This window comes from Pristis pectinata, chromosome 5 (assembly GCF_009764475.1).
Source record: "Pristis pectinata isolate sPriPec2 chromosome 5, sPriPec2.1.pri, whole genome shotgun sequence".
Lineage (NCBI taxonomy): Eukaryota > Metazoa > Chordata > Chondrichthyes > Rhinopristiformes > Pristidae > Pristis > Pristis pectinata.
The window spans coordinates 44,469,306-44,483,579 of NC_067409.1; the positions used below are offsets into that span (position 1 = coordinate 44,469,306).

The 14,274-nt window shown below is 39.2% G+C and overlaps 1 protein-coding gene across 1 annotated transcript in view; it reads left to right on the forward strand.

The window, feature by feature from the left end:
* Positions 1 to 14,274, forward strand: part of LOC127570344 (E3 ubiquitin-protein ligase HECW1-like) — a 315,832-nt gene that overhangs the window by 166,924 nt on the left and 134,634 nt on the right. The window contains 3 exon segments of the mRNA XM_052015802.1: positions 2,437 to 2,606; positions 8,462 to 8,604; positions 12,741 to 12,841. Coding sequence (XP_051871762.1) covers positions 2,437 to 2,606; positions 8,462 to 8,604; positions 12,741 to 12,841 — 414 coding nt within the window.

Sequence of the window (14,274 nt, forward strand, 5' to 3'; positions counted from 1 at the left end):
CGGTGGGTACAGATTCTGCCAAGTGCAGAATGGGATTGGCAGGATTTATATGAGGCTTAAACTCAAGAGACTTGGACATTCTCCATGACCTGACTAAAGTATGTAAACAGAGTTACCATTAGCATATGGGGTTCTAAAAATTAGTTGTGAAGTATACAAGGCCGAGCGCAGGATAACATAAATGAATCTCAAGTAGTATTTAGTAATAATAATCAATTGTTGATATTACACATTAATAATCCAAAATGTATTAATCTAGTCTGTCTGACGTTCCCTTCTTTTGTCTTTCTTGGGAATTACACTAAATTATTTGAAATAACTACATCAGTTAACATGAGACTCCCAATAATTTCTGCAGCTCTTAATATTTAATGACAATGAAGGCTATATTTCTTTCCATTTCTGGGACAAGCCACAGAAGAAGCAAGTGTGGATATTCAGCTTACACTGCTGCTCAAAGCCCCATCATTCTACAGTTGCCATTCATGATGTTGTTTGGTCATTGCTTCTCTTGGGCCTCATGTCAGCCATGCTGTGTTTCCATGATGTACAAGCATGTTTGACATATGAGAAGTGAAAATGATCACCTCTCTCAACAGAGTGTAGCAATGCTCGTAATTACTCCAATGAATGTTATTAGCCCTAAATGTATTTAAAACTTAATATATAATAGTACTTAGTTATGAAAATCACATAATGCAATCAGCAATAGTACATACATAAAAATAATTTTCTCTAGATTACTGATTAAGTCACCCTTAACCATAGCACCACCAAATGAAGAGGTGTGTGCGCTGACCCTTTGTTAGGATAATCCTTAATCAATCCCACTAACCAGCTATCTCCCCACCTGTCTGCTCTGTCTGCAATGGCTATCTGGAGCTCCCAGTTGCTAGCCATTTTAACTCCCCTCCTCGTTCTCACACCAACTTGTCTGTTCTCGGCCTCCTCCACTGCCAGCGTGAGGCCAAGTGCTGCATACTAGAGGAACAGCATCTCATATTCTGCCTGGATAATCTACAACGCAACTCTGAATTCTCCAATTTCAGTTAATCCATGCCCTCTGTGTTCTTTTCTCTCTCCTTCTGATACACCCTGGTCCTCTCACACACACACACATCCTTCTTTCCAACTCCCTACCACCTTGTTACCCAGTTTCTTTCCCCTCCCTCACCTGGTTCCATCTGCCTATCACCCACATACTCCTCCCACTGGATCCCCTATACTCTTGTTCCCTTCTGCCCACCATCCCTCCCTTATCTGGTTCCACTGATCACCTTTCTTTTTATCAGATTCCACGATCTGAAGCCCTTTAGCCTCCATCCATCACCTCTCAGCCTCTATCTCCACCCTTCCCCACCTGCCCATATGGACCCTTCCTCACCTGGGTCCACCTATTGCTTGCCAGCTCTTGCTTCACCCTTTCCCCTCACCTGCTGGTAATCTCCCCCTTTACACTCTCAGTCCTGATGCAAGGTCTCGACCCGAAACATCAACTATCCCTTTGCCTCCATAGATGCTGCCTGACCTGCTGAGTCCCCCTAGCAGCTTGATTTTCGGTCCAAATTCCAGCCCCTGCAGTCTCTTGTATCTCCGCACCTTCAAACATGTATCTAATCTTTCATTTAAAACACAATGGCCTCTGCTTTGAATCCTCTCTGTGATAGACTATCCTGTAAACTACATATAAATGGAAATACAATGTAAGGGATGTTCTTGGTGTTGCCTGATGTGGCATTTCGGAACTAAATCTTTCTGGTCAAGAAGAAAAACGTTTTAAGTGCTGGATTGTGCATTTCCAGCAGGCAGATGCTTGAAGATTTTCCCTAATGGTCAGATTTGAGAACAGACATCAGCTGGGCGTTGTCATCTCCTGATACAGGTTTAGGTCTGGTAAGGCTTTAATCTTGACAGCTGGAAATGCACATTCCAGCACTTTAAACATTTTCACCTTGCACAGAAAGATTTGTTTCTAAAATGCTCCATCAGATGTTGCCAAAAAATTCCTCTCAATGTATTGCCATTTTTAAGTGGTTTCTCCTTGCATTTTTGCTCTTTAAAACAAAAGGTAGCAAACATTGCAATGGGTCATTTGGAATCTGCTTACATCACTTTAACATATGTTTATAAAGACGAAAAAAGGGCTTTGCCACATACTTCAGAAAACACTCCTTTGGTTGAATGTGCTGAAACCAATTGATCATCAGTTCAATATGTCATCACTGTTTTCTGAACGAACACTGCTGTGTTGTTTTCAGCTCCCTGTTGATGCTAATTTCTGAATATCGTTTGATGTAAAGATCATGATTATATATTAGAATCTCACATGTTTTAAAATTCACAGCAAGCAAATTAATTGCAATATAAAATTTTGACATTTATTGAATGAATGTCTTGAGTATCCTTATTAAAAATACTTTTGGTTGCTTTGATTAGGGTTTCAAGCTATTGGTCTGAAGAAGGGGATGTTCTTTAATCCTGATCCTTACCTGAAGATTTCCATTCAACCAGGCAAACACAGCATTTTCCCGGTATTACCACACCATGGGCAGGAGAAAAGAACTGGAATTACTTTTAACACCATCAACCCTGTCTGGCAGAGAGAGGTAGGAAGAGGAAGCCTTAATGCACAAAACAAATGAACCAGGATCATTAATTTAAAAAAATGTGATTATGCTAGCATGGTTTTGTTTGAACCAATTGGGATATAGGAGAAAACTTAAGAAAGAAATTAGGAAGGCAAAAAGAGTCCATAAAATGACCTTGGCAGGTAGGATCAAGAAGAATCCTAAAATCTTTTGTAAGTACTTTAGAAGCAAGAGGTTAGTTAAGGAAGGAATAGGTCCTCTTAGGGACCAGAGGGACAATCTATGACTGGAGCCAAGGGATATGAACAAGATCCTAAATGAATACTTTTCATCGGTATTCATCAGGGAGAAGGATGTAGAGGTGGAGGTGGATAGTTAAGGGAGAGATACACTGATATTCTGGAGCACATCTGAATCAAGAAGGAGGAAGTGCAAGAAATATTGGAGCACATTAGGATGGATAAATCCTCAGGGACGGAAGGGATCTCCCTCTGAATGCCAAGGGAAGTAAGGGAGGAAATTGCTAGGACTCTGATGGAAAATTTTGCACCTTTGTTAGCCAGTGGTGAGGTACAAGAAAACTGGAGGTTGGCTAATGTTAAAACGTCGTTCAAAAAGGGCAGTAGGGATAAGCCTGGAAACTTCAGGACAGTGAGCCTTGCGTTGGTTGTAGAGAAGTTGTTGGAGAAAATTCTGAGGGACAAAATTTATGTTCACTAGGAGGAGTCAGCATGGTTTTGTGCAGGGAAGGTCATGTCTCACCAATCTGATTGAGTTTTTTGAGGCTGCAGCCAACGGGATTGATGAAGGCAGGTGGTAGATGTTGTCTATATGGACATTAGTAAGGCTTCTGACAAGGTTCCACATGGTAGGCTAGTCTAGAAGGTTAAAACATAAGGGATCCGAGATGTGTTGGTGAACTGGATCCAAAGTAGACTGGTGATAGGAGATAAGTGTAGTGGTCGATGGGTATTTTTCTAACAAGTGGTATACTGCAGGGATCGGTGCTGGGACTCTTTTTATATATGTACACACACACACACACACACACACACACACACACACACACACACACACACACACACACACACACATGTATGTGTGTGTGTGAGAGAGAGAGACTTGGATGAGAATACAGGGGGTATGATTAGTGAGTTTACAGATGACCCAAAAATTGGTGGAGTTGTAGATGAAGATAGTTTAAAGATATGTTTAAAGATTTATAGATTGTAAATAGTTTAAAGGTACAGCAGGATATAGATCAGCCGGAAAGTTGGGCAAAGCAGTGGCAGATGGAACTTAATCCAGTCAAGTGTGAGGTAATGCACTTAGGGAGGTCAAATTCTGTTAAGACATATAGTAAATGGCAGGGACCTTAGGAGTGTTGATATACAGAGAGCCCCTGGGGAGCAAATCCACAGCTCTCTGATAATTGCATAACAGGTGGCTAGGGTAGTGAAAAGGGCATTTGGTATGCTTGCCTTCATGGGCCAAAGCATTGATAATAAAAATTAGGAGGTCATGTTGCAGTTATACAAAACATTGGTTAGACTGCACTTAGCGTACTGTGTACAGTTCTGGTCACCACATTACAGGAAGGATGTGTAGCAATAGAGAAAGTGCAGAAGAGATTCATCAGAATGTTGCTGGAATGGAGGATGGTAGGTATAAGGAGAGATTGGATAGGCTTTATTCACTGGAACATATGAGGCTGAGGGGTGACCTTATAGAGGTTTACAAAATTATGAGGGGCAGGGATAGGATAAATAGTCAGAATCTTTATCCCAGGCCAGGGGAGTCTAGAAGTAGAGGACACAGGTTTATCGTGAGAGGATAGGAATTTAATGGCGATTTGAGGGGTAGGTTTTTCACACAAAGGGTGGTGAATATTTGGAACGAGCTGCCAGAAGAGGTAGTGGAGGCAGATACAATTATAGCTTAGGGGCTAGATAGGCATCATCGACAGGATGGACAAGGTGGACCATAAGTACCCATTAATGTTCTGTAGTTTCTATGATTCTATTTAAGTGTCTGTCTAAATTCCTCTTAAAACATAGTGATTGTATCTGACTTCATCTCCTCTGGCAGTGAGTTCCAGATATTAAGCACTCTCTGTGTAAAAAAAATTCTCTACATATCCCCTTTAAAATTCCTTCCTCTCACCTTAAACCTTCCCCTACAATGGGAAGGTAGGTTAATTGGCCACTGTAAATTGTCCCTGGTGTGTAGGCGAATGGTATAATCTGGGGGATTTGATGGGAATGTGAGGAGAACAACATGGGATTAGTGTAGGATTAGTGTAAATGGGTGCTTGATAGTTAGCACAGACTCAGTGGGCTGAAGGGCCTGTTTCTGTGCAGTATGATTCTGATTCTGTTACACTTAAGCAATTGTGTGCCACAAACTATGCAATGTTGCAAATAAGATAAGAGAATACACATTAAGGAATGCAAAGTGGGGTGGGGGGGGGGGGGGGGAATAGATAAATAAATGAATGGATGGTAGAATGCAGAGAATTGTGGAAGAACCAAGACTTTGGAGTGCAAGGCCATTGATGCCTAAAGTAGCAAGATGGGTAGATGAGGTGGTTAGCAAGATATATAGGATATTTGCTTTTGAGGAAAGGTTAAAGAAAAAAGAGAGCTGACTTCCATGCTTTGTAAAATGTTAGTTAGGCCACAGGTAGAGTGTTGCATCCAGTTCTGGTCAAAGCATGAAAGGAAGGATGTGAATGGAGGAAATTTCCAGGGATGTTTCCAAGGCCAGAGAAATTTAGTTGTGGAGAAAGACCAGCCAAATTGATGTTGTTTGGAACACTAGATATTTAATATCCTAGACAGAGTGAAGGGGAGAACATAGGAAGAACCAAAGATTTGTGAATATTGGTGTCCATAAAGTATAAAGAATATAGAGAAAATAGACATTATTGATCCAAATCAGTTTCTTTCTCTCATATATATTAAAAAACTGGATTTGATCTTAAATATGTAATGATATTTTTGAATTGTTCAAGGGAAGACCAGATTAAAATGGAAATATTATTGAAGACCCATAAGTCTTTATAAGGTGAAATGCAGTTATTTACTATGTGATTAAAACACAACACCTAATCTTAATCTATTATAGAAAATGACTTGTACAGATTTCACTTACTTGATCTCTTGTGGTACACCGTGGGAGTTTTGCAGATGCACTTTCAGTGGTGTCTATGTGGAAAGATTTAGAAAGTAGGAATGAAACAACACTAAATATTTAATAAAGCAAGCACTACATGCATTCTTCTCAAGGTTTAATTATATCTGGCACTTCGATTTTTATTGCTCAAGAGTCTGTTGGAAAAGGAGATTTGGCAGATTTAATTGGTGATGAGCAAACATTTGTCAATTCGGACAAAATGAACTACAAACCACTGAAAATTTGGCTTAAAATTATTTATTTAACAAACTCCTAAGTCAAAAGTAACTGTAATAGATTTTTTAAAATCTAATGTTTGTCTGGGATTTAAAAATATAATCAAACCATGGTTTCCAATAAATCATAAAATCATAGAATTACTATGGCACAGATGGGGCTCATTTAGCCCATCTAGTACATATTGGTTCAAAGTAAAGCAATCCTGTCAGTTTATTGGTCAGTGAATGAAAATAAAAAAAACTGCAGATGCTGGAAATCTGAAATTAAAACAAAAAATGGTGGAAACACTCAACAGGTCAGTCAGCATCTATGCATAGAAGAACAAAGTTAACGTTTCAGGTCAACGACTGAGAAAGGGAGAAACACTAGTTTAAAGTTGCAGATAAGATGGGGGAAGGATGGTTAGAACATAGGAATATCTCTGATAGGATGAGGACAGGGTTGCTGGGATGATAAGCTATTGATGAAGCCATCTGGGTGATAGATTTCAGCAGGAAGTTAGAGAGAAAGAATACAAAGTAAGGAACACAAAAAAGCTGTTAAATCCAGAGTAGCAGGGGATTCCCAGCTGGTCATGCCTTGCTACTAGACAGAGAAAAACTTAGTCAACATTACTTTATTGGTCAGCTACTCTTGCCTTATTTTTGTTTGCTTTTCATGTGTTACTTCATCAATTTTCCTCCTTATCAAATATAGTGACCTCTGCCCCAGTACAGTACAATGGCAGCTAGCCACCAACTGCCCACTGCCATTTTAAGAAAACTGAATAGTGCATGACAACTTGCCCTCTTGCAATCACCCATTTAAATTTACTGCCGTAAACCGACGTTAGCCCCACAAGTCCTCAAACTAGCTTGCTGCTGCCCTCACCCAGGGTCCTCATGCAGGTGTATGGAAGTCCTTGAATACATTTTTACAGTGAATTGATGGGCTGTCTCAATATCAGATGGTAAAAACAGCCAGGGCTCTTTGGGGACAATCCTCAGGAATTGGGAGTGGGAAGGAAAAGAGAGAGGGATTAGCGTTTAGCAGTTGGGAGGAGGTCACACAGGTGACAGAGCAAATAAAGAGGGCTTTAGGGAAGGAGGTGGTCAATAGTGGGGGATGAAAATGAGAGACCAGGGATTGGTTGCATGCAGAGAAAACATGCAATCACAAAGGGCAGGCCAGACGGAATGGGGGAGAACTCAACTCTTCTTCAGCCACACGTGAATTGTTAGCAACTTTCTCAAGTTTTACAAGGAAATTGAATAACTATATGAAGGAAAATATATGTGGGTATGGGGAAACATCATGGGAGTGGGACTAAGATAGTTCTGCAAGGAGCTATGATTGACGTAGTTTGCAGAATGTCCTGTTAAACTAGACAGTTAAGGGTATGTTCCTTGATTTTACATGTTTAATGTCTTCCTCGCCCCCACCACCCCATTAACCCTCTCTCAACATCATGGCAGGAGGGGAATATTGGAGGGTTAGAATCTTCGTCCCCACAAAGAGGCCATTTGGAGCTCTGTGTCTATACTCATTGAAAGAGCAATCAAATTAGTCTCATCCATCTGCCCAGAATTAGACATAATATTTCAGCTGTTGCCTGACCAATGATTTTAAAATGTTTCATATAAATTCTTTGCTTTTGTTTCCCAATGCTGCTTTCATTGCTGTTTTTAACAATCTGAAGAACGTGTCTTGTTGCTTTTGATTCGAGTCTTGAGGGAAGAGCAAGTGCATAAATGTTTATCTGCGTGTGTGCATGTGCACATGAATGAGTTCATCTCCACTAAGAATCCGTGTGAATGTTTTCAAGTGGAAAACATAAGTGGAAACCTAATAGTCAGGACAGGCTGATCCATGGACTTAAATGCTGTAGTTAATTTAAATATTTCTTTTAACCTCCAGCTATGTGACATTCTTCACTATACTTTTTAAGTACTTTGCAACACTGTGGTTCCATTATTTAAAAAAAATGACCATTGCATTTTTTGGTATTCTGTCACAAGAAAAGTATAACGTAAACCTAGTTTGGATACATTCAAAGGACAGTTGCTGTTCAGAGGTAAACATGACTTGTAGAGTCCACAGTGGATATTTATGCTGGGCTAAAATAAAAAAAAACAGAAAATTCTGGAAATACTGATCAGGTCAGGCAGCATCTGTGGAGAGAGAAACTATTAACATTTCAGATAAGGGCCCTTCATCATAACTGTTTGTCAGACTGTTCACGCAGTTCAAAGACTCTCAGACCCGAAATAATTACTTTTTCTCTTTCCACACTTTCCACAGCTGCTGCCTGACCTGCTAAGTGTTTCCAGCATTTTGTTTTTATTTCAAATTTCCAGCAACTGCAGTTTTTTGATTTTGATTTGTGCTGGGCTATTTGTTGGATTTTGGATGTTGTTTGTAGTTTTGATTTTTCTTTCCTCCTCTCTCATTCTTTCTCTTTCCCTCTCTGTCCTTTGCAGCAGCACAGTTTTGTTTCACTCCCCACAGATGTTCTTGAAATCGAGGTCAAGGACAAATTTGCAAAAAGCCGTCCCATTATAAAGCGCTTTCTAGGAAAGCTTTCAATGCCAGTACAGAGATTACTGGAAAGGCATGCAATAGGGTAAGTCTGTATATTTTCACAGTGAGAATAGAATTGTTGATCTTGTCTTGGAAGAATATATTTTAATATTATGTGCAGTTCTGCAGCTAATTTAATATGGGAACTTATTTGGTGAAATGTTGATTTTAATAAAAGCTGTATCGAGGTCAGAAATAAACAGATGTGTGGCATAAGTCAATATCCTGATGCTTCAGATGTTAGGTTCACCTGTCTTACCCTTTCAATTTTTTTTTGCTTTGTCATGTTGTTTGATAAGTTAAATGCTGATCAAAATACATGCTCTACAATTCTGCCAACATATGGCCAAATGCTATCTATTTCTGTATCCTGATATGAATGCAAAACTTTATTGTATTTGTAATTTTAAAAAGGCAAGTAAACAACACTGACAAAGTAGCATCTATAGTCACCCAAAGTAGAATAACCATTAAATTGAAGGATTGCAGATTCTTTTTCCTGAAGGGCAATGGTGAATCATTTGGGCTATAATGAAAAGCCTGTGGTTTACATGGCCATCTTTTATCTGATGTTGGCTCACAAACCACCAAATTCATTTTAATAGCTTGGCACACTGAGTTCAGCTACAAACCTCTTAGTCATTATGATAGTCATTGGGTTGCAGAGCCTTGGTTTACGTCTCATTCAAAAGATGGCGCTTCCAACTGTGCAGCAATCCCTGAGTGCTACACTGGATTGTCAATCTGGATTTTTTCATTCCATCTCCGTTGTAATATTCAAACTCTCTGCTTTCTAATTCAGGTAATGACCTAACCAATTCAACCATGGCTAATATTTATCACATGAAAGGGGAAGATGTTGACTAGAGCACCTGTGGTTTTGACTAATTGACCTTTACAGAAATGCCTTCAAGATAAGCAAGTGGGGTTCAAAGCCATCAGTGGAAGGCTTAATCCAACTTCCAACGTAGTTAGAACACAACAAAATGCCCAAATAAGTCACATTCACTTGACTAAATTCTAAATATGCTCATTCTCTGGCACAGAAGATGAGGCCTGGGGCAGGTCAGCCATAATCACATTGAATGATGGGGCAGGCATGAGGGGTTGAGTGGCCTACTCTTGCTCCTATTTTCTTATGTTCTCTCTTTAAAAACAATATGTGTACAGACATTTATTTAAAATCAAAATTTTGCATAGAGGAAAAGTAGTTTGATATTTCTAGTAAGCATTCACTTGTAGCGATTCTGTTCCCCACGCCCCCCCCACCCCCCGTGGCAGTAGGACGCAGTGATGGGACTTACCATTATAAACAGTATATAAACCTAGTGAGTATATAGCTTTCAAGCTAGCACAAGGCTTGCAATAATAAGGTTTCAGTGAATACCTGGGAGGAAGAGTTAGTGAAATTATCAACCCACAGGGTGCAGCCACCCTAGGGTTGAATGCATTTTCTCTCATTAAGTGGAAAGCATGGTCCAGTACTTTGAATGTTCAGTCAGTGGTGTGATGATGTATATACATGCAGCCCTCTGGTGGCGAGAGATGGAATGACTTATAAATATTCAGAACTCCAGGGAGGTGGATTGCTTTATTGTATTACTATTAAAGTACAACTTTTGATGGAACAAAAAAAACATAAAGAAGTTTCACAACTGCTTTAATACAAAGTAGTTAAAAAAAAGCTCCTTTACTTGCGTAGAACTGTTAACACCCTTAAAACCCTGTGTAATCAATGATTTATTTTTGAAATATTTGAATCTATTGTCCTGTAGCAGTACCAATATTAAAATTCTGACCTCACCACCTCAGAAAATTAGGTAAGTACCTGCCCAACATTGCTTTTCTTGTTGGGGTTGTTTGAGGGACGAATGTTGGCCAGGACATCATGAAGATGGTCTGCACTTCTAACAGCATGGTCTTTCACATTTCCCTGAAAAGGCAGACAGGGCCACAATTTAACACCTCACATGTCAGATAACACCTTTGTAAATGTAGTACTCCCTCAGCACTGCACTGAAATGTTGGTCAATATGCAGTTATCCCAGGGTGGAGTTTGACCCCCCCCCCCCCCACCAGACTTTGACTCTTTAGTAAATTAACCAAGTGTCAGTAACTAAGCAAACAATGTTTGAGAATTAAGAACCTTCTCCTTAAAAAGTACTGCATCAGGCAGCTTCAGTGAGGGTGCATTTATTTGAAGTAAATGAATGGAAACCAGACTTATCCTGTGCAGAAGTGAGGTATCAAATTCTTGTGTTACAATAGCAAGAAGTTACCAACTGAGAAGGAACTGAAGAGATTGGATCAAAGCTTTGAAAGGAATGTAATAGTGGAAGAACCAGTTGAAGAAGCTAAAATACTCGATTAACAGACCTTGAAACTAGGTGAAACAAGCCATCTAAATAAAACTGAAATTATAAAGGCCAAATAAAGCAGATACAAAAGCAGAATCTAAAGGTCATTTGATAGATTGGACATAACTTACCAAAATAGTAATGTAGAAATAAATAGACATTACAACATGGAATTAAATGGCCCATGCAGCATTTAATCTCCACATGACCAAATGGTCTGTATAGATCAAATACAAATATCTAATAATAGTCAAACATTCAGTTTTGCGATTAGGCGAGGATTGAGTTTAGATAAAAGCATTCATGGAAGAAGGGTTGATGCAATTTAGAGGCATTTTGCTTAAAAGTGAACCAACTCTAGGTGTCTGCTAGGAATTATTGTTCAAACAGGCTGAAATATATTACAGTTATTACATTTAGAACAATTTGTTTGGCAACACAAGCTATCTATCTGTTGTATGCAGGGGTAATCCCTCTCCTCCATTGGTATTTGCCCCTCTAATAACTGGAAAACTTAAATTCTTGCACACATTTTGTATGTTCATGGAAAAGCAGACAAAACTGTCAGATACCTAGAGCAGCAAATGCAGTTTGGTCTGGGAGTAGAAGCTTTTTCACTGTAATGATATCTCACAGCTTCAGTCTGTTGTGAGCAATTCAATCTGTTGTTGAGTACTCACGTTTTAAAATATGTGACATAAAACTGCATACATTTTGATTCCTTCCCACTATTTACAACCACTGTGCTTTCATGTTCTTTCACTATTCTCAGCTCTGGTTTCTGTGATTGCTTTATAGCCTCATGTAATTTAGAACTGATAAATTTTACACACAAGATTTGACTTGTGGCTGGGCTGTAAGTGTTTACAAATAACTTATGAAATGTTGCCCCAAACAAAGTTGCACAACAAATTATTCCTGATCAAAAAATGGAAACTGTTGCTGTCAAGTTATGTGTTCTGGGCCCTCTGAAAACAAAAGGTTGATTTTAGGTACCCTTTTATTTCAATCCAGGAAATACATAGAAGTTACTAAACTAGAAACAGAAATCTGAATGAGATTTTCAAAGTACAAATCCAGAGCAGAAAGTAACAAAATTAGGGCGAATGATTAAATTTTCTGCATTTGGTTGAGGTAGTGCAATATCCAAATGAAAGGGTAAAATGAAAATCAAAAAACTGCAGATGCTGAAAACCTGCAATAAAAACAAGAATGTTGGAAACACTCAACAGGTCAGGCAGCATCTGTGCAAAGAAAAACAGAGAACATTTCGGGTCAAAGACCCTGTAACGTAAGTGGGAAGGGCAAAATGGCTGCTGCAGTACCAAGCTGATGGTAGACATTTTACATATCTGGCAAAGTACATTAAAAAAGAAAATCACTTGTTTCTCTCTTTCTCTGTTCTGATAAAGAGTCCCAGACCTGAAAATTAACTGTCTCTTTCCATGGATGCTGCCTAACCTGCTGAGATTTTCCAGCATTTTCTATTTTCACTTGGGGGAAAAAAATAAATGGCTGTGTGTTTTCCTGCTAATTCTACCAGGAAGAAAACGCGTTGAGTGGATAATGTATATCATCCACTTAATTAATTGAATTAAACTAATAATTTGGTAGCTATCAATTAAAATAGTTTATGTAACTTCTGGTCACTCATTAACTCCCCACAGCTACTAATAAAAAACAATCTATATGAATGTACTGAATTTTTCTCTGCATGTTTTTGATCATTAATCTTTGTCCTAGTTTCAATCTGCTGTATGGCCAAATCCTGTTTTATGACTCATGTGGGGAGTGTCCTTTAAACCTGTTTGTTTCCTTTCAGGGACAGGGTGGTGAGCTATACTCTGGGCCGTAGACTGCCGACAGACCACGTCAGTGGACAGCTGCAGTTCCGATTTGAAATAACATCTTCAATCCACCAAGGTTGTTTGCTTCTCAACACATCAAATAAAAATCTAAAAGCATCTTTAGTGATTTAACTTATTTTTACAGGATATAGTTGAAACTAATGACAATATATTCAGTTACTACTGAAATAATGTGATTGGACTTAATTTAGTTTAATTTTTATGAAAACATAAAGAGCAGAGCTTTGTGAGAATTATTCACCAAGGTCTGCGCTAAACACCCTTCACGTTATCTTTCTTTTTGGAATAAATACAGAAATTTACAGGACATCTTCTCAGAATCAGGGAATTAGCTGAGATCATTATGGTGATCATATGATTGAATGAGTTCAGTAGTCTGTAGTAATGCACGGTGGTGGTAGAGTCTCAATGCTTTGTCTGTTCAATGCATTTTCAACACATAATAAGACAGAAAGTGTTTCTGGCATGTACTGGTATGATTACTAAATAACTGATTATCTGGTATTCTCTTCCTGGATCTGGTAACTGCTGCTGAATGCTTTTACAAGTGAACTAATATCAAGAAGCATTTTTATTTGTTCATTTTCTGAATGTGGACATCAATGACAATGCCAGGAATTTTTACCCATTCCTATTTGACCCTGAATTGGCAAGACAGTTAAGATTCAATTACATAGATCAAACTCAGTGACAGAAGATTTCCTTTCCTGAAAGTAAGCCAGGTGATTTTATGACAATTAATGTCAGTTTCCTGGTTAAAATTATTAAGGCTTTGCTTCTTATCCTTCCAACTTAGTACTAAAGGTTGATGTGGAGATACAAGAGACTGCAGATGCTGGAATGTGAAGCAACTCAAAAGGCACTGGAGGAACTCAGTGGGTCAGGCAGCACCTATGGGGGGAAATGGACAGTCGACGCTTTGGATCGGGACCCTTCATCTGCTCCAGATGAAGGGTCTCAACTCAAAACATCGACTGTCCATTTCACTCCATGGATGCTGCCTGGCCTGCTGAGTTCTACCAGTGCTTTTTGTGTTGCTAAAGGTTGATGTATTGACTTTAAAGGCAATCTGTAAATATCTGTGTCACGACAGAGACATGTTCATGTATAAGGAGCTGGGCAAGTGGTATTGGACAAAAAAAATTCTCTCATTTGGATTGTAATGCAGGCACGGTAGTGTAGCAGTTAGCGTAATGCTATTACAGAGCCAGCGACTCGGGTTCAATTCTGGCCGCCGTCTGTAAGGAGTTTGTACGTTCTCCCCATGTGTCTGTGTGGGTTTCCTCCAGTGCTCCGGTTTCCTGTCACACTCCAAAGACGTGCAGGATAGGAAGTTGTGGACATGCTATGTTGACGCCGGAAGCGTGGCGACACTTGCGGGCTGCCCCCAGCACATTCCACACAAAGATAAATTTCACTGTGTGTTTCGATGTACGCGTGACTAATCTCTTAATGGGAGAATAGAATATAATCAGTAGACCAAAAATT